The 23,683-nt window shown below is 51.0% G+C and overlaps 1 protein-coding gene and 1 long non-coding RNA gene across 2 annotated transcripts in view; one reads left to right on the top strand and one right to left on the bottom strand.

Moving 5' to 3' along the window:
* The window catches only part of EXT1 (exostosin glycosyltransferase 1), a 185,115-nt gene extending 177,240 nt beyond the window's left edge, over positions 1–7,875 (bottom strand). The window contains exon 1 of the mRNA XM_064442190.1: positions 6,542–7,875. Within this exon, the coding sequence (XP_064298260.1) occupies positions 6,542–7,506 (965 nt within the window). The 5' untranslated portion in view covers positions 7,507–7,875. The remainder of the gene's footprint in view (positions 1–6,541) is intronic.
* Positions 7,876–8,400: 525 nt separating this feature from the next.
* On the top strand, positions 8,401–22,760 carry LOC135311858 (uncharacterized). Its single transcript, XR_010371395.1, has 3 exons — positions 8,401–9,699; positions 11,640–11,761; positions 21,596–22,760. It is a non-coding gene; the product is annotated as an uncharacterized LOC135311858 (long non-coding RNA).
* Positions 22,761–23,683: the final 923 nt, after the last annotated feature.

Here is a 23,683-nt window from a genome sequence, read left to right as displayed (position 1 = left end):
TGGTTAGCAAAACTGTTTGTTTACCCAAGACCACAAAACTCTGTGGATTTTCTGAAAGAAACCCTGCAGAGAGAAAGGGAAAACAATCACAGATAATACTCCAGAAATCATCAGATTACAGCGCATTCTCTTGACTCACATCTGTTGAGTAAATAAGTGCTTTGTGCCGACCAGTTTCATTTACCTCCCTCTCCCACAAGCGGCTGCCGGTTTACTTTCCAGTGGGCTGTTCCAGGGCTGTATGTGGGGCAAAAGGATTATTTCCAGCAGAGTCAAACCAGTAGCCTTTTTCGCTCGGGTTTGTTTTGAGCTGAAAGTCCTCTCATTCAATCCCATCCTGCCGGGGAGACACACCACTTCAAAGCTGCACAGATGCAAAGAGGTCCATGACTGGGAACACCCTCAGTGCTGCGGGGAGCAGCAGGCAGCAACACACAAGTCCCCTGGAGAACCCCAAATTAGGCCACCATTCTCCCTGAGGAGCAGTTTCACCAAAGCTACCTTATGCTGGTACAAAAAGCCTGACACAAGTCAGGGGTTGCCTGGTGAAACACATGACCAGCAAGAGAGGGAGGTGGGGGACACTGTGGGATGCTCTGCGGGACCTTCCTGCTGAGGGCACTTCGCTGGGGCACAGCAGGGCTTCATCTTGCCCCAACGGGTAGCTGGAAACATTACTTCTAGCTCAATTCTGATCTGGGTTCAACGAACCCTTCGAACTACCTGTTTCAGGATTAATTCTGCTTAAAATTAAAATGATTACGAAGATAATTTTTTAGTTTGAGCTCTGTTCTGTTGCCAAGCGTCTCTTCAGTGATAATTATTTATCAATAAATTATCCTAGAACAATCTTCCTAGGCAGGAAAAATAAAAAAAGCAGAGCCCCTCCAGCCATGAAAGCAGTGTTCACCTACAGTTCTGCAGACAGAAAGCGCCTGCTCCGGACCAGATCAGCTATCTACTGTAATGCTTTGACACCACAGAGCCTCGTATGAGATGCTTCACAGAAAGATGCAGAAAAGCCTGGGGCAAGCAATTATAATAATAACTCGCCCCACAAGAAAACTTAATTACTTGAGGTTAGGAGGGTGCCTGGTTTAAGGCCCACGGGCAGGGTGGGCTCCTCTGCCGGTGCCTGACCCTACACACCCGGCCACACACGCTGCAGCGCTCGGCACCGCTCGCACAAGGAAACACACTCATGCACACATGCCCACCCTCTTCCACCCCTTTTCCGACAGGGAAGAGCCTGGTGCAAACGGCCAGGCTGGGGATTGCACCGCTAGCCATGAGCTCAGGGATGCTCCTGTCGTCCCTGCTCCTAGCTCTAGCCAGGGCATCAGCCTGGAGCCTCCCAGGTGGAAGCTCTTACCCGCCCAGGGCACTATTTGCATTAAATCAGCATCGAAAGGCACCTAAGGACACTCTGCAATACCTACAGAGAACAGGAGGAGGAACACGATAGAGCAAATCCCGTATTTCTCAGACATATGTTAAAGCTTTGTTATTTACCTGCTACTGCATTTTGGAATAAACGCACTGTAAAACAGGCAAATTTCCAGTTTCTTGAAAATTTATATTAAAATAAAAAAGTAGTCTGGTGGGGATAGGTCTCTGCAGGAGCCAAGATACTCTGGGAAAATGCCCAAGCTCTCTCAGTAGTTCTTGAGTTTCATCCAAGCTCCCTAAGCAGCCTGGTGATATACAAGATGCACGGGCTGGTTCCCATCTCAGTTCAGATGTCCCAGACAACAGCCACTCTGAAGCTGGGTGATTTCTCAGCCCTGTCCGAAATAGCTGCAAAGGAGCTGACTTGAGAAAGCTTTTAAACAATGCTGAAAATAATTCAGTAAGTGATTGTGGCATTTATATTTATATTTTAATACAATAGACTGAAGCTCAGTATGTTGAAAATACAAGAATTTTGCTTTTGTTCAAAACATGCACATACATGCACGTGCAGCATCTAGATTATCATCACATGTTGGACGGGCATGCCTAAGCCTTACTTCACATTTTTGTGCTGGTTTTGTGAGTGGCAAAGTCATCCCTAGTGCCTAATTCTACCACTTTTTTTATATATATATATGTTTATTTTATTCCTGGTGGGAAGGAAATGAAACTGTGTTGCTTTTCTTCCCATTTTGTGCTTATTGCATGACTGTACCCTTTGCTCAGGACAGCATTTTCATGGGTAGGAGGCTCAGCCGTGATTGCCACACATTCCACCAGTAGAGTGCACACCAGGTAAACCTACCAGGTACCAGGGATCAATGAAAGTGTTCAGCTGGATATTTTCTCCTGTGAAAACACATACGCAGCCCTGCTCAGTGCTGTCGTGTGCCCTGCAGAGATGTCTCGCAGGAACAAGCGCACGGTGCGCTGTTGCTCTCTCCCTCTTCTGCCAGCACCAGCTACCCCAGGTAGGTCCTTCCACAGGCTCCTCCTCAACTGCACAGCTCCAACCTCCTCTTGCAGAACCAGTCCCACCTCGTGAGGTCCTGCGTGTTCTACCTGCCTTTCTCAGTTTAGTCTTGATCACACAGGCTTTATGAGCACTGACTAGCCAAAAAACTTACCAAGTCTATAAAGAACACCTCACTACACTAGTCATCCTCCAACATAAGTTCACATTTCTGCAAAAATACACTTTTCGCTCACCTCCCCTTCTCCATCCTACTCCTTTCAACCCCATTTATTATTTTTTTTACCTCTTTGTTTCATTACCATCGTTAGCTTCAGCTGTCCCACACAGATATGAGCCTCCTCGAATAAGCTTTTGATGATACCTTCTGTTTTTGGATACCATTACTCTCTCCATCTTCCAAGGGCAGGGTTGTTGCAGGGTGTAATCAGGGGATACACCACAGCCAATGTTACTTTCTTTCCTAGAAAGATCCCTATTTTGGTGCAAACCTCTTCCCTGCATCTGGCTTTACTAGAAGATCACATTCCTCCATTTCTTTTGGTATCCATAGTCATATATATTACCTTCCAAAAAGTAATTATTTGGAACCAGTTAAGCCTGTACATGAATTTTGCCTTTGTTTAAAGCGCATTGTACATATGTATATATTTAGACTGTCATTAAATATTTAAGAGGCTGTCTTCAAACTTCAGCAGCAGCACTGTTTATTTGCTTAACCCTTTGTGAAACTGAAAGCTCAACACTGAAATCCTACCACGGAGGAATTCAGAAAGCCCAGCTGCCCTCCTACTGCGTGACAAAGGCCAACTTTGACAGTCAAGGGCACGGTAAAGAAACTTGAGTTTTTCTTTGTTTTCTTTTATATCCTGTTTGCTAGCAGTCTAATCACAATAATGCAATTCATTTTAGTCTGCATCAGCTTTATCTGCTGAGATGCATAACTGGGATGCAAATTAATTAGCTGTAACGTACTGATGGATCCTTCAATACAATTCAGGGAGACAGTCAAATACGCGCATCCTGTCCCTCCTTCCTCCGAATGAAATAAGACACTCTATGCATTTTCCACAAGTCAGGAAGTCACCTTTCTTGGCTTTTTCAATCTCCTAGAGAGGAAATAACACTTCGTGCGGACAGGTGGACCTCTTTCGAACCCAACACTGAATGTTGTGCCATAGATGAAACCCCATCACAACTAACTTGCAATGTGCACTGGCACTAAACATAACACAAGATAACCCTACCACTCTGTTAACACAAGATTATTGTGTTTTAAAATCTGGTCACTCAATTTACCCGGCTTGGCAAGGCCTCTAGCTAGAGCCAATCATTCATATTTCGCCCTTGCAAGGAACGGTAGCTCGGGGCCACCTCTCCATGACCAGGGCCATGTCCTTCACGTGAAGTGAACAGCAGAGGATGGGAAAACCTGCACAGAAGAGTGCGATATGCGATCTTCCCAACCCTATATGGATACGCACATATACTTATCTTGGACAATGCATTTTTCTTCTTCTTGATTAAAACCTTGAGGAGACATCCTTAAATCCAAGCCCCAAAAGCCCCATGAGAGCAGCTCTGCATGCAGTTTTCAAGGCCCAACTGTATTTAGAGACACTTCTTTGCCAAGCGCTACAGCTTTATTCATGGTCGGAGGCTGCTTTAGGTGGGGTGAATAGCAGAGTCCCTTCTACAGCTTTCACACCTGGGTTACACATCCGCACAGAAGCATTTCAACCAGCTGACTGCTGTTACGCTACCCTGGGGATGTGACCTTGTTAGTCTTTATGAAGGGAGTGGAGCACCAGGCATGGTCTGTATTTGCAGAGGGGGGACAGCGAACGCAGGCCACCGCAGGATGCGGTGCTGGGAGATCAGCAGATGGCATACTTTGCTGTGAATCAGCACTGAAGCAGGAGTGCGAAGGGGCAGCAGCACGCTCTGGCAGGTGTGCTCGCTCAGATAAGATGCTGGGTTCAGGAGCTTCAGCATTTGCAGTTGTTCACCAGAGTGAGCCCGTTCATCTCAGTGGCCCTACCACAGATTCAGCCTGCCTCAATTCTTGGAGTAACCTTATTTTTTTGTAATCATCTTTTTTTACTTCCTGTCTTTAACAGCAGCATTACGATGAATGTTGAAGTCCCCACACGGCACCCCAGATATGGCCGCGTTTTAGCAGCAAATACGGTTTTTTGTATGAATAGCATGGTGTACCAGTTGGCCTAATGCTTCTGTATCCCCTGAGGGATGTTACGTACGCCCCTCACTACAAAATAAGCGTCAAATACACTTTAGGGGGGGGCAGAACTTATGGGGAGAGGTCTATCTTTTATAAGAGCAAATGGCATAGCTGCAAAAAATTTGAATATGGCCCTACTCCAGTCAAACCACAAGCAGGTATGTTTGTTTTTATGACAACTCGACAGCACACATGCTGTAGAACGCAGCAAATAACCAGGACTTTTCCGATCTGTAAATTAGCTCCAATTGCTGAGATCTATGCCAAAAACCAACAGAGCCTGCAAGGCTACAGTTGTCAGGCCTCCCTTCTCTCCCCCAGAAAATAACACCTAAAGGAGACCACAAGCCGAAGGGTCACAAATAACATGAGCTTAGCTTAGCATGTCTACTGATCGCTCGGTACCGCCGCTGTATTGCTTCCACGTGGGCATCTTTTCACCACTCGCCCATCAGTTTTCTGGAAGTGAATGGGCTTAAAAGTCCACCAAGTATTTGCGCTGCTGTCCTCTCCCCCTCTGCGGCGGATTTACAGTGACCAGAGGGCGAGCAGAGCTCACCCAGGAACAGGCAGGCTTCCCGGTGTTGTGGTGCCGACCTTCCCAGTCTCTCCCAACCCCCCGTGGCTAGTTTCGGTGGAGAAACAGGCAGCCAGCTGGAAATTCTGATGAGCATTAATGACACCGTAGTTTCTTCCCGACTGGTCTCCAGAAGTATTTTTTCACCCACGTTCCTCCATGCATCGCAAACCCCTCCAGCCGTTGGCAGCTCTCAGGGCAGCTCCACCGCACGCTGCTAACCCAGTGCCATACAGCTGGTCTGTTTTAATTCAGCGTCTAAGTCCTGCTACACGGGAAACATTCTCATGCAAAAAGACTTCATATATAGACACCTACTCTGCTGCAAGCGTAGCGGTGGTCGGCATTTAAATGAACTAATCAGCTGCGAACGGCTTAGTCAGCATCACAGTCCTGGAGGTAATTCCCAGGAAGCGATTTTCCCGGCAGCTACACATACAAACGTGAAAAGCAGACTGGAAGGCAAAGGTAGCACTACAGCGACACAAAATTTGGCTAAAGTGACGTTACCAACAAATAAAAATAAAAGTCGGGGAAAGCCAAGAAAGCAAGCATTTCACAGAAAACGCACGCCACGCTCGCACCAGCAGGGTATCCTCGCACATGTAAAAATCAGAAACTGAGACACAGGACATGAACAGCGGGTTGTTTTTTCACTCCTCTCTTACTGATGCTGTGCCGGTTTGAACCCAGAGGAAAAAGACGCCACGGCAAGTTACTGCCTCGTCTGTGGAGATACACAGACACCGGCCAGGCGCCGGGCAGCACTTTTTGGAGAGAGCATCCCAGCAATCACCCTCAGCAACCAGCCCACTGTGGGAGCCAGGCTCACGCATGCATCGAAGAGGGCTGAGGACTCGCACAAACTTTGTCTCGGGGCAGGGAAGGCACACGGCATCTGCCCTAAGAGGCACTGGAGGGGTGAAGGGCAGCGCCAGATGCCAGAGCACCCTCCAGCAACATCCTCGCGGCTGGCCGCGTTTGCGAAGCCGAAGGGCTGCGGATGCCGGTCATCGGTCCCCGGGGCGAGCGACGCCACGGCTGGGGGACGCTGCGCCGCCCTTCAACGCCTCCCTGCCGGCTTCCCCGGCCACGGCAGCGCCGAGCCAGCTGGCAGCCGCCGGGGGACCGGAGGAGCAACCGACCCGTCCAAAGGAGAGATCGTGACTTTCCCCTGGCCGCTGCCAGCGTGTGCCTGTGCACACATCTGCTCCCATCTGCCCGGGGGCCCGGGCTGCCTGCGGGGTCGGGGGGCTCCCGGGGACGCACACACGGGGAAGGGGCGCCGCTCACTTACTTTTCGTATTCGGCGTTATCTCGATCGCAGCGCGAATCCTTGTGCTTTTGCCAGTCTTTGCCATGCTTGCAGGTGGTCAGGAGGACAACATCCTCTCCGTTATGGACGTGATATAAGGCATTCCTGGTGTCTGACCCTATCCCCGTCAGGTACCTTTTCCCCTTGAATACCAACATGTACTTCCTGAGAGGAGGGATGGTGTTAAACCTCAAAAATCCCTTCTCCCCTCCTGTCCTAGGGTGATCCTTAGAAAAGAGCGGGATAGAAACGTCAAAGTTGGGTCTGAAGTTTTCAGTACTGATGCTGGCTTTGGCCAGCATGGCCTGGCCGATGTCGAACCCCACATCCTCGGTGTAGTCGGGCCAGGTGCCGGAGTATAAATTAAAAATCAGGTGGTTTCTGCCGTTGTTCCACAGGTGGAGGCTCTGCACCTTGGAGCGGAGGTTGTGCACGTACTGCGGGGAGAGCTGGTCCCGGTCCAGCGTGTCCAGGCTGAGGACGAAGAGGCAGGCCTGCCCGGGGTCGGAGGTGTAGAAGCGGGAGCCCTCGATGGCGGCCAGGACGTTCTGGTAGCTCTCCGCGATCTTCTCCCCCTTCTGCTGCGGGTACACGTACACCTTGAAGCCGTTTTTCCGGCACTGGGCGAAGTCGAAGCAGGACTCCATGCGGCAGCGGCGCCCGCGGTAGAGGCCGGCGCTGGCGTCCCGCCGCTGCCGGGGGGAGACGCGCCCCCCGCCGCCGCCGCCGCCGCCCTCGGGGCCCGGCCGCTCGGCGGGGGCGAAGGGCCGCAGGGCGTCGGGAAAGCGGGGCCAGGGCCGCTCGGCGCCGGGGCGCGGGGGCGGGCCATGCCGGCTACCGGGCGGCGGGTGGCGGGCCGCCCGCAGCCGCACGCCTCCCAGGTAGAGCAGCAGGGCGAGACAGGTGCCGGCGGAGAGCAGCGTCAGGTAGCGTTTTTTGGCCTGCATGTGTCCGGCGGGGGTCCGGGGGGCTGCGGAGGAAGGCGGTGGCGGCCCGAACTCGCCGGGCGCCGCTCTCAGCTCCGCTCCGCCATCTTCCCGCCGGCGAGCGCTTCAAACTCTCTTCGCCCACCTCCGCTCGGCGCCGTTCCCCAAGCCGCCGGCCGGGGCCGCGCATGTGGGCGACCGCCGCAACTTTCTTCTCCCCGCCGGTCTCTCAGGGGCGGCGGGCGGCGGCGGCGGGCCGGCGGCGGCCCGGCGGGGCGCCCCGCATGCACTCAGGGGCCGGCCCCCCGCGCGGGGCGGGCACCGGGGCAGCCCCGCTCCCGCCTTCCCGCCGCTGCCTGCCCTCTCCTCCGCCACGCTCCCGCCCGCCCCTTCCCTCCCCGCGCCGCCAGCCCAGCCCAGCCCAGCCCGGCCCAGCCCAGCCCAGCCCAGCCCGGCCAAGCCCCTCCGGCTCACAGCCCGCGGCCGCCGCGCCGCAGCCTGACGAAGCCCTGCATCGCCCGGCGCCCCCCGCCCAGCCCCGGCGCCGCTCGCTGCTCGCCGCGCTCTCGCTGAATGGCCCCCGGGACGGAGCCGCGGCGGCAGCGAGGACCCTCCTCCCTCTCCTCCTCCTCCTCGCCCCTCCTCCCTTCCCCGCCTCCCCCGGGCCCCGGCGGCAGCAGCAGCGGGCGGCCCAGCCGCAGAGCCCCGGCCCGGCCCTCCCCCGCCCCGCCCGCCGGCCGCGACCCCCGCCTCACCCGGCCCCCCGCGCGCCGCCCCCGCCCCGGCACCGCCGCGCTGACCTCATCCAGCCACGCAGCCCCGCACCCCATTGGCGGGGCGTCACGTCCGGGGGGGCGGGGCTTCCGCTGCACCCATTCATAACCTGGCGGGCGGGGGGGCGCCGCTATTGCCGGTGGGATCGGGCGGAGTGGCACCGCACCCGGGGGTCCCACCACGCCTACCCGGCGGCGCCGGCGCCAGCCATCCCCGCACCCCGTCGGGCTGAGGTCCAGCGAGGCCCGGCCCAGCGCCTGGGGTCCTTGGCCACCCCCCGCCCCGGTGTCCTGTCCGGTCCCATCCCCTTCCCCCCCTCCGGTGCAGCCCCCGACCGAGGTCAGCCCGTACCGGCTCTCCGCCGACGGTGCCGCTGCTGCCCCCTGCCGAGCGTGGGGCCGCCGTGCCGGAGCCGCCCTGGGGCACGGCCGGGCTGGGGGCCTACCAGCGGGAGCGGACTCAGCTACCCAAAAAGGGGGACGAGACCCGAAACACCCCATCACGAGGCGCCTGGAAACAGGCGTCCGCAGCGGCGCGGACAGGGCCGGAGCCGGTCGGCGGTGGGGCCGGCGGGAGGGAGGGGGGGACGTGGCTCCGCTGCCCGCGCCGGGGATGCGGTTAAATCCAGGGGTGCCCAGCGCGCCCCGCCGCCGGCTCCGGCCCGGTGCGAGGCGGGCGGCGCCGCTCGGGAGCAGGCCCTGCGTGCTGCCCAGGTGCGTTCTCGGGGCTGGAGGACACCGAAAAAGTGCTGAAGGAATGAGTAGTCTGTAGGGAGCTGCCTGAGCACCCAGCCGTCCTTGCAGCTACATGCTTGTCCTTAATCTCATCCGTTCCTTGGTGTTCAAGTCCATCACCCCAGCCTGGGCTCCTGGGGAGAGCCCCCATCTCCCTCACAGGCTGGCCTATGTGGCAAACCCGGGGCAGGGCTTGGCTGGAGAGGGTGGTGGGGGTGCAGCGGGGAGCCCTGGCTTGCTCTGGCACATGTGGTGCTGGACAGGGTGATTGCGCTGTGCATGGGTGTATGTAATCCAGTTCTGCTAGCTCAGCAAATAATAGCAGGGAAATTGATGGGACAGGCTTCAAGCTGGTTGCACAAGACCCTAGATGTCAAGAAACTGTCCTGTGTTAAAGCCTGGGCCAGCATGCTTTCCCTGATGCTGGTATCCAGCATTAAAGCTGTAACGGATTCACATTCCCCAGGCTGCAACCCCACCTCCCACCCTCCTGCTGCCAGGTCCAGTGGTGTCTCACACCAGCTGAAGGACAGAAACCCCGTCTTGTCCAAGGGCTTCCCCACCCCTGTAGTCTTCCATGCCTGTCCCACAAGTAAGCTGCAGCTCCCATCATGTCCTGTCATCTTCTCCCTCCACTTCTGCAGAGCTGTGAAGGAGAAACGTAAGGATAACACAGGTGAAGAAGCGTGCCTCCTGAATGAAACAGGTGAGCGCCTACCGCGGAAGGGCGTGTTACCAACAGTAAATGAGGTTCAGTCTTGTGGCTGGAGCTGAGAGAAGATAATTCCCTTCCAAATCAGTTTGATTTTAGGGAGGACTGTTGGAGAAAGGAGGCCAGGGCTTGAGGCAGAAGAAAGGATTTGGGAATAATATGAAGAAAATGTCAAGATTCTGAGGATAAAGTCATATTAATGGCCAGCCTAGATTTGGGTCCAGGGGGCAGAAATTTTGGCCAACGACGTGATAGCAGGGAAGCAGGATTAAATATTAATGTATTAATTAACCCTGTAATCCTTCCCTGAAACATTTGTCACAGCCCACATACCAAAACTGGGATGCTGTTCAAGAAAAAGAGGTCAGCTTCTTGAAAGGTGAACCGAGGCTGCTTGCAGAGGCACCTTCTGTTAGGCGCGGGAAGGTGGAATCCCATTACCGTCTGCAAATTAAGCCTCTGGGGACCATTTCAAACAGAAAAGGAAGCCTGTGAGCTTTGTTGCCCGCGCCAAGGACGGTAGCTGCTCAAGCAGATTTTTGAGGATGGGGCTGGTGAGCCCGTGGCACAAATGTGCTGCTCACTGCAATGAAGTGTAGGAGGGAAATGGAAGCTGCTGGGCTTCCAGCTGAACTGCCCTGTGCATGGGGTACTCACGCTGTTGCCCACTTCACAGCAGCAGTGAATTCTTCAGCTTTAAAATATTTGGATCTGGACAAAGGCGGTTAGGGTGTCATTTTAGAGCACAGAGAAATAAACTTCTGCACATCACTGCTACCAGGCTTTATCCATACGATTCCTGAGCTGCAGTACGATTGCTCCGGACACATCTGGATCCTGTTGTGCTGGGCAAGACTTGCTTAGGGAGGCGTGTGCATGACCCTTGCTTTGGGGAGAGGGGCTATGGTGATCGGTTGCCTTTTTGAAGACCACCTTTCTAAACCAGCTATCACCCACTGTTTGTAATTTTCCTACATAACAGAACAAAATCAGCCTGTCTCTGGCCCGTTTCATCACTGCCGCTCGGGCCCTGTGGGCAACACGACAGCCAGCAGGAATCGCGCAGCCTGCCTTCAGCTGCCGCCGGGGAGTTATCCGCAGCCCGGGTAGGCGCTGGAGGCAAGCGCTCCAGAAATGGAAGCCTACCTTTCTGTGTGGTAATAAATCTGCCTGCATCTGCTACCAGGCAGGTGGCTGGTGGAGCACAAACCAGAGTATAATAGAAATCCTGCCTGGAGAAAAGGATCAGCGGTGAAAGGGTATTTCAATGTACTCATGCAGCAGATACATGAGTCACAACCCCCAGGTTTGCTCTGGCCACAGGCTCCTGCTATGGGCCCGCAAGCTTGCAGGTGGCAGCTTTTGACCCTGGTCCACTACCCTTTGCACTCTTCCAAATAATTTATTTCTTCATATGGCTGGCAGTTGTCTGGGAATCTGTCCAAGCCCTCAAATGAAAGGCCAGGAGAGGGAATCGGTTTTCTATTTCTGGCTTTGTAACTTAACACCTGTCCAATCTGTGGCAAGTCACTTGGGGCCGGATTCTTAAAGAGGTGGATTAGTGTGGACTCCTCCTTTTGGTCTTTTTATTGGTGTCCAGCTGCAGTTTTAGGTGCCTCTGAAACATAATTCCTCAGAGCTCTCTGCTCAGCTGTCTCCTAATTCTGGAAGAGCATGAAGTCCATGGTACCTTCCACCTTTTATATGTGAAAAATTCCTTGCACACTTGGATGCACCTTAGTTTTGATGCTGTTGAGTAATGTCCTCGACTGACCCACTGGGCATTAGATGTTCCTCTATCAGCTTTGCCTACAGGCTTCAATCCTGAACCTCAAAACATGCTTCCTGGGTTGAAATCCACACAAAACATAAGAGAAAATTCTGCCACATGCTCACTTGCCTGTAACCCTTTTTTTTTTTTTTTTTTAATCCAGTAACTCTGTGCTTAAAGTGTTTGCCCAAGTAGAAGACCTAGATTCACCCTCGTGCCTTCCAGGAGAGCATCCTCCCAGGCTGGGTGGAGTGGGACTCCCCTCCTGAGACTGGCTTGTTACAGGTAACCACCTGGGGTAATTCCTGTGGGCCTCACATTCCCAGCTAAATGGGGTTGATAATGCTTTCCTGGCTAATAGGACAGCACAAGAGCTGATTTATCACCATTGTCAAGTGCGTCATGATCCTAGGGAGAAAAGCAGCATAAAAACGCAGCACAGCTAAGATTTTTGGGAGGCCTTGGTGACAGGCACATGTGCAGTTAAAAAAATGTTACCCTGTTGCTTAATTAGCTCAAATCACCATTCTTTGTGCCACAGGCGTGCTTTTCCATGGCTAAGCGCAGCAAGGATTTCCAAAGAATTAAGCAAAACCTTGCAGAGCCAGCAGCCCGGAGCTAAAGGCTTGGCTTTATACTTAGAAACCTAAATGAAGGCAGCCTGTTTTCCACAGATGCCGAGTACCTGCAGATCCCACTCTGATTTGGGTGATTATACGCAGATTGAAGAGTAAAGCTTTTAGCAGAAGTCCCAACTTGAAGGCCACGGGAGAGGAACTGACTCCTGTGTGATGTTTGCCCACCTTCTGGTGGGAGCCAAGAAGGTCCCCAGGAGGCAAAGTCAGTGCTCTCCTTTTATTCAGTTGTTGACAGTGCTGGGTTAAACTTTGGGAAGCATTTTTTGAAGTCCACTCCCCAGTCTGGAAAGATTTAAGGCTGGCTTACGAACTGTCTCTGCCTTCAAATAGCTCTTGCCCGTGATTGTGTGGCTTTATCAAAAACAAAAGGAGAAGGGGAAAAAAGGCAGGAATGACGGAGAGACTTTCAAATAGTTGTTTGTGGAACGGTAATACTCTGTCAAAATTATTCCTCAGCTTGGAGCAAATTAAAGTGATCTTTCCTCCACAGATTAATACTAACGCAACGGTTGTTTATCACATCTTGGTAATATCACATGGGAATAAAAATATCAACTCTTATCCGTTCAAATAGCAGAGGTATAACTGTTGGAGCTTTGGCATTGCAACAGCTGTTTCTCATGTCCTCGGAAATAATTGGTTGTTACAGAGGCTGTTTAAGTGTGAGAAAATGACTGTGGTTTTATAATTAGTTTATTTTTAAGGAAAAACATAACTAGCCTTTGCTAAGAAGGTGAGGGTTTCAGGTGGGATGGAGGGAGAGCAGTGTAGGCACATGATTTACCATGACATTAAACAGATAGTAAAACCAGAGGCTTATAAATATTAAGATCTTAATCTCACAGTAGAGCTCTGCTGGGGGAAAGCCAGAGACAAATAAGGCTTTGCCTAAAACTCGCTGTAGGGTCGGGGCCCCCAGCGTGCTGCGTTACAGAGCAGGATGACTGGGCTGAGAGGGTATAAATCCAAGCAGCTGGCTCTTACAGTAGCATTGTATGAGAATCATTAGAGGACTTAGGCACTCTGGCTATTTTTAGTGCATAAATTCATAAAAGTCTCTCTTTGGGTGCCACCTAATTCAGAAACACCTAAAATCTACAAACACCTAATGTGGTGTGATCGGGAAAGCTCCCTGGCTGCCTGAACGTCTGCTCTCAGGTGGGACCAGTGTTGCAGATGGCTTGGGAGCGACCAGTGGCACGCTCCCTGGCTCCCTGTGTGCAGAGCTGGTAGCCTGGTTCCTCACCTGGGTTTAACTTTTCCTTCGATACCTCCCAGGAGGAGACTTGGCCGGCGGCTGCTCTGGGGGGAAGGGCCTCCGCTGGTGTGCACCAGCCCACTGGGCAGGAGAGTTAGCGAAGATGGAGCGTGACACAGGGCACGGGTGGCCAAGGGCGCGGCCAGGCGGCGGGCACCATCCCGCCAGGAGCCCCGCAGAGGTGCTGTGCCATGGGTTAAATCTCCACCGCTGGTTTTGAGAAAGAGCTGGCAAATGCTCGCTTTCTGTGTGAGTCTGTGGCCAGGAATCCCCAAGGAGGGGAAAGGCAGGCATCTAATGACTGCACGTGGCACAACCCTATCCCTGGTATTTCATAAGGGCTTTTTTAATTAGCACTCTGCCTATTGCTTCACCTTGAGTGTCCTTGGATTATGCTGGCCATCGCCTCCCCTCCTGTGCTGGATTGGGGAGTGCGTGGTGGCTTGTGCAGTCTGCGAGGCATCTGCGTGTAGCCAGCTGAGCTTTGGCCCGTGGCTTCACTGGGACAGAGAGTCGCCTCAGAGGGCTTCTCAGACACGAGCCGCAGGGCTCTTTCCCGCAGCGTGTGCTTCCTCTGTGGGCTGCCTAATAAAAACTGTTTCATGGCAAAGGCAGGCTGGCGGAGGGAGTCGTAGCTCTTAGGCGGGTGCTATCCCCTAGAGCACCAGCAGCCTTAGCAGAGCCTATTTATTGGTGCTTCTTCCTTCAAGGAGTAATAACTTCCAGATTTACTCCCTTTCTAACTGAGCATCTTTCAAAGTGGGTGTAGAACTATTTAAATAGCTTCTGTGGAGGTGGGATGAGAAATTGCTCTTATTCCATAGTCTGCAATCAGCACCAAACAAGCACTTTTCTCCACTGCACACACAAACAGGCAAGCATCTGCCAGCAGCCTCAACTCTTTAGATCTGATTTTCTGCTTTCTGGTTGAGGCACGAGGAATTCCACTAACATCAACAGAGTTTCAACAGTGTAGTTTTAATTTTATTTTATTTTTCAGCCAGTTAAATCTCCGTTTTGTTTTTACCACAGGGACTCCTCAGTGACTGCGCTGCAGGAGGAGGCGAACCCCCACTGCAGTGCATGGGCAGTGCAGACCTGCTGCAGCCCTTGCTGCCCAGCATAGCTGAGCCGCGGTGTGGCACAGCCCTTTGCCTGGGTTTTGGAAGGGTCAAGGAACAGCTCTGTGACCCGATTCTTCCCAGGCAGTCAAACACATCCTCCTGCACCAGAGACAGGAGCTTGTAGCATCCCTGGAGGAGGCAGAGGCTGCGAGCGTCCCAGGCTGCCGGCCTGGGACATAGAGAGTTGAGCTCTTTGCTTTGCAGCTCACCTGTGGGAAGAGCCTCAAATCCAAGGGACTGATAACTTTGGCAGAAAAGACTCAGTGAAGGGTAAATGTGGAGTGCAAGGCCCCAAACTCACCCCTGCCTGGATGGAGCAGAAATGCAGAGGGGAGCAAAGAGCACAAAGAAGGCACAGGCCTTCAGAGGTGGTGGAGTCAGAGGAGAGCCAGCCTCTCTGGTGGCTTCCAGAGAGAGCCCCTGCCCGTACCAAATGGAAGCACAGCCACTCACCCCAGCAAACCCCAACAAAAGTTTTGGTCCTTGCTAAGTCAGTTCTGTAGCTGGCGATATGTGGTATTTTCATGCACTGCTTTTTTTTTTCTTTTGGTGCAAACATGGGTGGCAATCTGATTAGCTTATGATTCATGATTTGGCTAATGTCCCTACTTCCCCCAGTCCCCACCTGTTCAAATAACTACTACTGTAATGTAGGCTGTTAACTTGAAATAACTTTTCCAACCCCTTTTGTAAATGAGCTCTGGAAGCTGCTTTAAGTCTTGTCCATGGGCAGAAAAGTTGTAATAATTTAACTTAAATGTTTTTAAAACCAACTCAACCTGGTGCAAAACTCTACGTGGGCATTTAGGAAGAAATAAGTTCACTTCGAGCTGTTCCTAATCAGCTAACGCCGTGATCAGACATGCTGTTCTGCAACAGCCTGGTTTCCAGCCCCTGCTGCTTGGTGCTACTACTGGCCAAAGGCCATCTCCTCTCCAACTCCGCTGCATGGAAATACTGCTCCTCACCCACTCACAACAGCAGGAGCCAGGTGTGAGCGAACCCTCCTGTTCAAGGAGTCGCAGCTGATCCAGAATATTCTGCCAGAGCGGGGTGAGGAGAGGCTGCTCCATGCAGTTTGACTGCCAGACCTCAGCAGAGCAGAGGAAAAGTCTGCACGAGTACTGTGGTGGGTTGAGGCTGGTGACTTGAGCCAGCTCAGCAACCATCACATCAGCAAGACTGACGCTGCACCTTTGGTCACTCGGTCCTGTGCCCACCACTCACCACTGCAGTTAAACCAACCTGAGTGAGTTACACCAATGGCTCCATATGCCCTTTGAACCAATTCAAATAGATCAGTCAGGCTTGGGGCATCTTCCCAAAAGACCTATAAGCAATGCAGTGCAATAAAAAACAGAAAGGGGTGGGGGGGGGGGATGATGGAAATGCTGGTACCGAACTCACCAGAGGATTGATTTATTCTATTCCCCAACTGGCCAAGATACTACAACAGAAATATTAGATAATTTTGCAGCACACATGCGTTTCAGCCTCTGTGCTTACACCCTCATGAAGACCATTATGCAAATCCTGGTCTTGCCCAGTCCTCCTCTGACCACGTGTTCCTCTCCATTCACCTGCCTCATTCCCTGCACAACCCTCAGCTGCTGGTTTGGTGCACTGTAGTGTGTTTAGCTCTGGCTTCCTCCATTCCTTCTCCTGTAAATTCACCCTTCCCCAGTGGCAGGTTGGGGTATGCGTGCGGTGCCCCGCGCCATGGGCAGGATGTAGAGCTTCTGGGCCTCCCAAAAACAGCACAAATGCAGTGGGGAGAGGAGCGGTTGTGTGACCATGCTGCTGCAGTCAGGATCCAGGTTTTGCACCAGGGGAGGTAGATGCTTTGCCTGTGGGTAAAAGCAGTAGGTTCACTGAGAAAGTGCCTCTCCATAGGTGGTGTGCTAATTTCACCCCTGGCAAGCAGCATTAATATAATACATCAAAGCTGGCTGCATTAATAGGAAACCAAGCGAAAGGATTTGTAATACATGCTAGCTACTTCTCAAATGTGAATGTCTGTTTTAAATCAGATTAAGACAGAAGGAAGCCTAGAGAATGCCAATAATTAATACATGATAAAGAAATAAACATCCAGGGCATCAAAAGGTAAAACACAATCACAAAGATGAAAGTAATCCATTTTCTCCATGCAGCCTGCTCTGCTTCATGGAGTGAGTGAGTGTAAGTTCCCATTTCCATAGGTAGGTGGTGAGTATAAACCCAAAGCAGCTGCTGAGGAAACAAGAAGAATCCTTAAGCTCAGCCAGGGAAGCGGAGAATCCCTGGGCTGGGCTGAGCTTGGCTGGGCTCGGCTTGGCTCAGCTCTCCAGATTCCCCAGATTTTGTGACCCGTGCTACTGCGGAGAGCAAGCCTTTAGCAGTCACTTCTAGTCATTGGCATGACCTCGGTCCCTCCAGGGTGTGCACGTCTAGCTTCCGTGGCTTTAAACCAGTGAGAAAGGTGGTGTTTGGGATCCCCACTGAGCCATGAGTGGACCTCAGAAATATTTTGCTCTGGCCTCCCTGCCTCCTTCTTCACACAGGAAAAGGAGACCGGCCTCTTGCCCTCTCCCCTTGCTCCCCCAGACCTGCGTGTTGAGTTACAGTTGAGGTTACAGCAGGATGTATCTCATCTACCTTGAACCTTAAGAGAAGAGAAATAGGAAACTTGAGGGAGAATGTTAACAGACTCTATCCCCTTTTCATATTTCTTACAATTCACACAGTGCTAGCATAGAACCCCTGGCAGCGCCCTGTGGTTTTACTTCCTTCTTCAGCTGATACTGAAAGAGCAGCACTTACTCTGGCTTTATTAAGCTTGCATAAGGCACTAAACTGTAGCAGGCCCTACACATTGATTGTATCAAGAGATAAGCAGGCCTGACTCGCACACAGTCCATGCATGTGGGAAGCAAGCTTCTCTGAAGGCAGATAAACATCACTGTTAATGTTTGAAAGATGCCGCACAGTGGTGAGCTCCATCAGAGAAGCCCTGTGGCTGCTGGTTTTGCTGACTGGTCTATGTACCCGTCCCTGGATTTGGAGGGTACTTATCTCACCAAGCAGTTCTTTATTATCAGACCTAGATACCAGAAAAGAAGCAGAAGTTTCTTCCCAGGCCCTTAGGAGTTGTGTTGCTGACTTAAAGGTTCGCAAAGTGCCCACAAATCAGAACACAGGGCTTAAAACTCACATCATAGAACCACAGAATGGTTTGGAAGGGACCTTCAAAGATCATCTAGTCCTACCCCCTGCCATGGGCAGGGATATCTTGCACTATATCAGGTTGCTCAAAAACTCAAAGCCCCATCCAGCCTGACCTTCAACACTTCCAGGTATGGGGCATCCACAACTTCTCGGGGCAACCTGTTCCAGTGTCTTAGTGCCCTCATCGTAAAAAAGAGTTCTTCCTTATATGTAATCTAAATCTACCCTCATTTAGTTTAAAAACTTTGCCCCTTGTTCTGTCACTACAGGCCCTGGTAAAAAGTCTCTTTCTTATAAGCTCCCTTTAAGTATTGAAAGGCTGCAGTAAGGTCTCCCCCTTCTTTTCTCCAGGGTGAATAGCCCCAACTCTGGCAGCCTTTCTTCATAGGTGTTCCAGACCTCTGACCATTCTCATGGCCCTCCTCTGGACCCACTCCAACAGGTCCATGCCTCTCCTACGCTGGGGGCCCCAGAGCTGGACGCAGCCCTGCAGCCGGGGTCTTATGAGAGCAGAGTACAGGGGGAGCATCACCTCCTGCACCATCTGCTGGCCACACTTCTTATGCAGCCCAGGATATGGTTGGCTTTGGCACACTTTGCTAGCTTGTAGGCACTGCAAATTATTGCAAACTGAACAGTAAGGATAGTTTGGGCTCATCTTTCCTGATTTATGATCATCTTCATGTGGACAAAATCCTTTTGCCGGCCCTTGGAAGCCCAGTAACACAGTCTTAAATATAAACCGGCAAAAATCATACGGTTCCCACAAGCCTCTTTTACATTTCTCTTTCTTTCTGATCTTCATTCAAATCCCACATTGGGCTTAAGGGAGCCCCAGGCTTAGCCACGGTGTGGACAGATGGACAGTGTGGGCAGCCGGCCCTTCCCACCTGACACGGCAGGGATGAGGGTTACTGCCTCCATTGCCTGCTGATAAATCTGTGCTTGCTGCTGGCCGAAGCAAAGGCAGTTCCAGTCATTCTGGGAGAAAAAACCACTGCAGCCCAGTGTGGCCATGCCATCGTAGAATTACAGAATCATCAAATCATTTAGGTTGGAAAAGACCTTTAAGATCATCAAGTCCAACCGTTAACCTAACACTGCCAAGTCCACCACTAAACCAGGTCCCTAAGCACCACATCTATGCATCTTTGAAATACCTCCAGGCATGGTGACTCAACCACTTCCCTGGGCAGCCTGTTCCAGTGCCTGACAACCCTTTTGGTGAAGTAATTTTCCCTATTATCCAATCTAAATCTCCCCTGGCACAACCTGAGGCCATTTCCTCTTGTCCTATTGCTTGTTACTAGGGAGAAGAGACCAACACCCACCTCACTACAGCCTCCTTTCAGGTAGTTGTAGCGAGCAATAAGGTCTCCCCTCAGCCTCCTCTTCTCCAGGCTAAACAACCCCAGTTCCCTCAGCCACTCCTCATAAGACCGGCTCACCAGACCCTTCCCCAGCTTTGTTGCCCTTCTCTGGACACGCTCCAGCACCTCAAAGTCTTTCCTGTAGTGAGGGGCCCAAAACTGAACTCAGTATTTGAGGTGGGGCCTCACCAGTGCTGAGTACAGGGACACAATCACTGCCCTGCTCCTGCTGGCCACACTATTGCTGATACAAGCCAGGATGCTGTTGGCTTTGTTGGCCACCTGGGCACACTGCTGGCTCACGTTCAGCCGGCTGTCAGCCAACACCCCCAGGTCCTTTTCCTCCAGGCAGCTCTCCAGCCACTCCTCCCCAAGCCTGTAGCGTTGCATGGGGTTGTTGTGACCCAGGTGCATCACCACACTGCTGCAAGGGCATGCTTTCCTGCACTAGGTGTACACCACTGTTATCATCCTCTCTCAGAGCATCCTCCAGGTCCCTCCTGGAGGATGTGAGGATGCCTGTGGAACTGGAAAGCTTTACAGCACAGGCTGGGCCTCTCACAGGGTGGAAGGAGCAGGTTCCCGAAGGTGACGTCTCTCATTGACTGGGCTTTACATTCAGCTCTGTAACTTCAGGAATCATTGCTGGCATAAAAATCAGAGAATTGCAGAATGGTTGAGTTTGGAAGGGACCTTTGGAGGGCATCTGGTCCAACCCTCCTGCTCAAGCAAGGTCACGTAGAGATAATAAAATAAGAGAGATGCAGTCAGTGCCTGTGGTGGTTAGGCTCTTAACCACATGTAATGACAAAAATCCAGCCAAATCTCCCTGGCTGATATTCTCCCACCTAGCAGTGGGATCAATCAGAGGGATCGAATGACAACCAGCTAGTCCTTGTCCAGCCCTTCCTTACTGTGGAGTATCCTGGCAAGTGTGCAGATCCAGATGTGATGGTACCATCTGTGCTCTCTGGATTGCATAAAGAGGAGATGCCAGTGCCACTGGCAGCGTTAATGTAACAGCAAGTACATTTCTGCCTTCCTGCCAGCACCTCTAGGTCTGGAGAGGCTATTGCACCAGCCAGTAATGCCTGCAATCAGCAGTTATCCTTTGGAAGACAAGCTGGGCCAGCAGAGAGGACGGTCCTCTGGATCTTCCGAGCAAGGAGCATGTATCCCCCCAACCAGTGGTTTTTTAGGCTTGACAATACCCTTTTGACAATATCAAAGCCTTTTGGCAGATTGCAGGTGTCAGCATGGACTCTGATCTTTGGCTGCTGCCCAGAGAAGATTATTAATCACTCCGACAAGCACTAGCCTAAGCAAGTCTAAACACATAGTGCTCCAGTGTTCAGGATTTCAGGTAATATCAAAGTTATGAAAGGTCTGAATTTCCACCTTGTCCTTGGGACCCCTACGGTTTGGACCTATTAATTACTGTAATCACCGTGACCATATACTGTAGAAGTGCTTACCAGCCTTGGTCAAGGTGTGTCCGCAATGAAAATTACCCAGGGGCAGTGTTGAAGCAAACATTGCTTCTAAGACCTGCATATAATTACTTTATATGAACCAGAAGAGGATTGCATCCTCCAAAGACGTAGGTGATTGCCATGTGCTGGGCTAGATCACATGCAAACCTTTACCTGTGTATGTGTGGGAGAAAATGACCTTTTGAGATATATTGCAATTTTTTCCCTTGATTTCAACAGGACTAAAATCCCACTGGGGCAAATCCCACCAAGGACTGGGCTGCTGGCCCTGCAGTTGAAGCCCATTCAGTTTCACAAGGCATTCTCATCTTAAAAAGCAGCATTTATTGATTTTAATTCAGTTAAGAAATTAGGGCTTTCAGTGGTGAAAGAAACCAGCAGATTCTGGTGGATTCAACTTCACAAGCAATCACTTTTGTTGTGTTTTTCTGTAATTTTCACGACTGGAAGGAGCAAGCTGAGTTTCACAACATTCTATGTTCTGGTTGGGCTGCCGTCACAGACAAAGGTGATATTTGCAGGTTGAAGTACAGCCCTTGTTTACCTTGGTGGCACATCTCCCAGCAACTTCAACTCAGAAAGAGATTTGTCCGCGGTGTCTTTCACTGGTGGGGGTTTTGTTCCCACGGTCAAGTCGATAACCTTCCCATCCACCTCTGTCCCTGTGGTGTGATGTCGGGTGGTATCCTTGCTCTTCGGTGGCCATGGCAGCTTTGCGCCCTCTCATAAAGAGCTGCTTGCTTCATGTTGATTCCTGCCCTAAACAAAATTTCTTCTTATAACTTCATTTTTATTTATTGCCTAAAATTCTAGCTTAAATGCCATCTCCTAGCAACTGGTATATTTTTGTCCCTAGTCTGCCAACTTTCAGTGCTTGGATATTGCTCTCTGTTCATTTTGCTGTCTCAGACAGAAAAGAAAACACTAGTTTCCGGATACCTAGGGTATTTACATTTGTTTGTTAAATTTCTGAACAGTTGAGTCAGTTAAACAGCTAACTTCATATCCCCCTGTTTGTTGCCTCTATAGATGTGCTCCAGAGAAACAAAAATATATGGTGTGGTCCTCCTGTTTGGTGCATCTTTAGAAGAGAGAGACATGGGACAGGAGCTGCCTTTGCAGGATGTTTTGGGATGGGGCTCTTCTTCCCTCTGTGCAAACCCTTGACATTTCTTGAAATGTTAAAGAAACATCAAGAAATGTGCTTACTACATCTGCAGACTAAACTACGTGTGCCCTCCCAGCAAGCCATGGCAAAAGCTCATGGTGAATCTCAAGTGGAGGATGGGGCTGAGTCATGCCCACAGTGTACCTTACACAGTAGCGGGTTCCTGTGAAATGGGTACCAGAAAGACCTCACATTAAAAAACAGCCATGTCTTTTTGGCTGTCCAGCTCAGATTCTACAACATGACTTTTAAACGTGTTTGTGAAGAGGTATTTGCAGCTTTCATCTTCACAGGTAGCACCACAGGAGCTCAGCATACTGCAAAGAAGGGCTCGTGCCTCAGGCTAGGTATCTTACCTGAAATTCTCAAAATTATTAAGGACTTTATGAATTTGGCTTCAAGGAGTATTAGCAAGTAGGGTTCATCTCACCTAACTTTAGTAAACCACAGTCTTTATCTGAGCTTACTCTGATGGTCAAACAGAGGGAAACAGCCGCTTTTAGGATGCACTTTGTCATTGTAGCTGCTGACTGGGATGCAGAATCCCCAAGTAGATCCCATAAACACACATTGCAGATGTTCGCTGCTGGGCAGGTGGATCCCACTAAAGCAATGAGGCAGAACCTGTCCTTAGACTGCAATTTCTTGTTCTGAAAGCTGTGTCACTTCTCTATCCGTGCAAACTTTACTTTAGCTATTTTTTCTGTTTGCGATGGTTATAAATTGAATTTACGTGTAATAAAAGATGCTGTCCACAAGCATAAAGGAACAACTGATGATTCATGACTTTTATTTCTGTAACTTCTCACTTCCAGAATATCTATCTGACGAACTGTGAATCATATACTTTGGCTTGGATGGATATACTTAGCTCTGATTTGTACCGTCAGATGTAAATAATCAGTTAATTAAATGAAATTTTTCTCTGTGAATTACTGCCTCCCCTCTCTCCCCTCTCCCCTCCCTTCCTTCTGCTTTAACTCACCACTGTTCAAAGGTATGATCCTGTCGCCTGACAACCTGAAATCATGCCACACACCTATCCCAGCAGCAGCATTTCACTGGGGACCGTTGGCAGATACGAAGATTGAAGCTGTCCATGACTTCCTGCAAAAACAACATGACTAGATACCAGTGATGGGGCCTTTAATTTTACATCTCTGCTAAAAAAAGTACTTCCAGCCCCATGCTTCTACCGTGCTGGCTCAGAGAGAAGGACACTTGTGACATTCTTTAATACCACTTTGTTTTCCTGCACAAGCCCCTACAAGGTACGCACCAAGGCTCTGCTTTGACAGATGAGCTTGAAAGGGCAGATTTCCATCCTGCTAACTCTAAAATTCATAAAATATCTGTGTAAGGAAGGATGTGTGCGAGTGATCCCCTGACGGCTGAGTGCAACCGTAGATAGCTGTGATCACTTGATGAGAACATGAATTTTGTCTGATCTTGCTGAGCTGGTTGGGTCTTGCCTGCTACATGCTATGGTCTCATTAACACCTATTGACAGATGCTTTCCGTTGGTTTGGCCAGGGGTGCCTGCTTGTCAATGGGCTGTGTCAAAATGACGTGTGTCAGCTTTTGGCAATTTTATGCAGTTTGGCTCCAGAAGGATTAAACTCTGCTCGTAACACAAAGTAAGGTAACTGTTGTGAATTCAGCTGGAGACCCGTTGCACAGTTGTGCATAGCAGTATTAGGTTAAAAAATTCTGAGCACTGAGGCTTTATAAAATAGGATATTTGTAATTTTTTTTTCATAGCGCAGAAGCAGCGAAGGCAGTAGTTTGCTTCTGTGCAGCCTTTCACCTCAGTTCCCTGTTAGCCCACAGAGCACTGCTTGCGCACAGAAGGCAAGGAGCTCTTCCCTAGAAAGCAGAGTCTGGGATGAGCTTTTCCATGGTCTGACTTTTCCTCCTCCCACTCCCCTGTTGTGGGACCTCCTGTTCCT

Source organism: Phalacrocorax carbo, chromosome 2, assembly GCF_963921805.1.
Source record: "Phalacrocorax carbo chromosome 2, bPhaCar2.1, whole genome shotgun sequence".
NCBI classification, from domain to species: domain Eukaryota; kingdom Metazoa; phylum Chordata; class Aves; order Suliformes; family Phalacrocoracidae; genus Phalacrocorax; species Phalacrocorax carbo.
The sequence above is the reverse complement of the archived record's forward strand: the minus strand, read 5'-3'. Positions and strand labels throughout refer to the sequence as shown.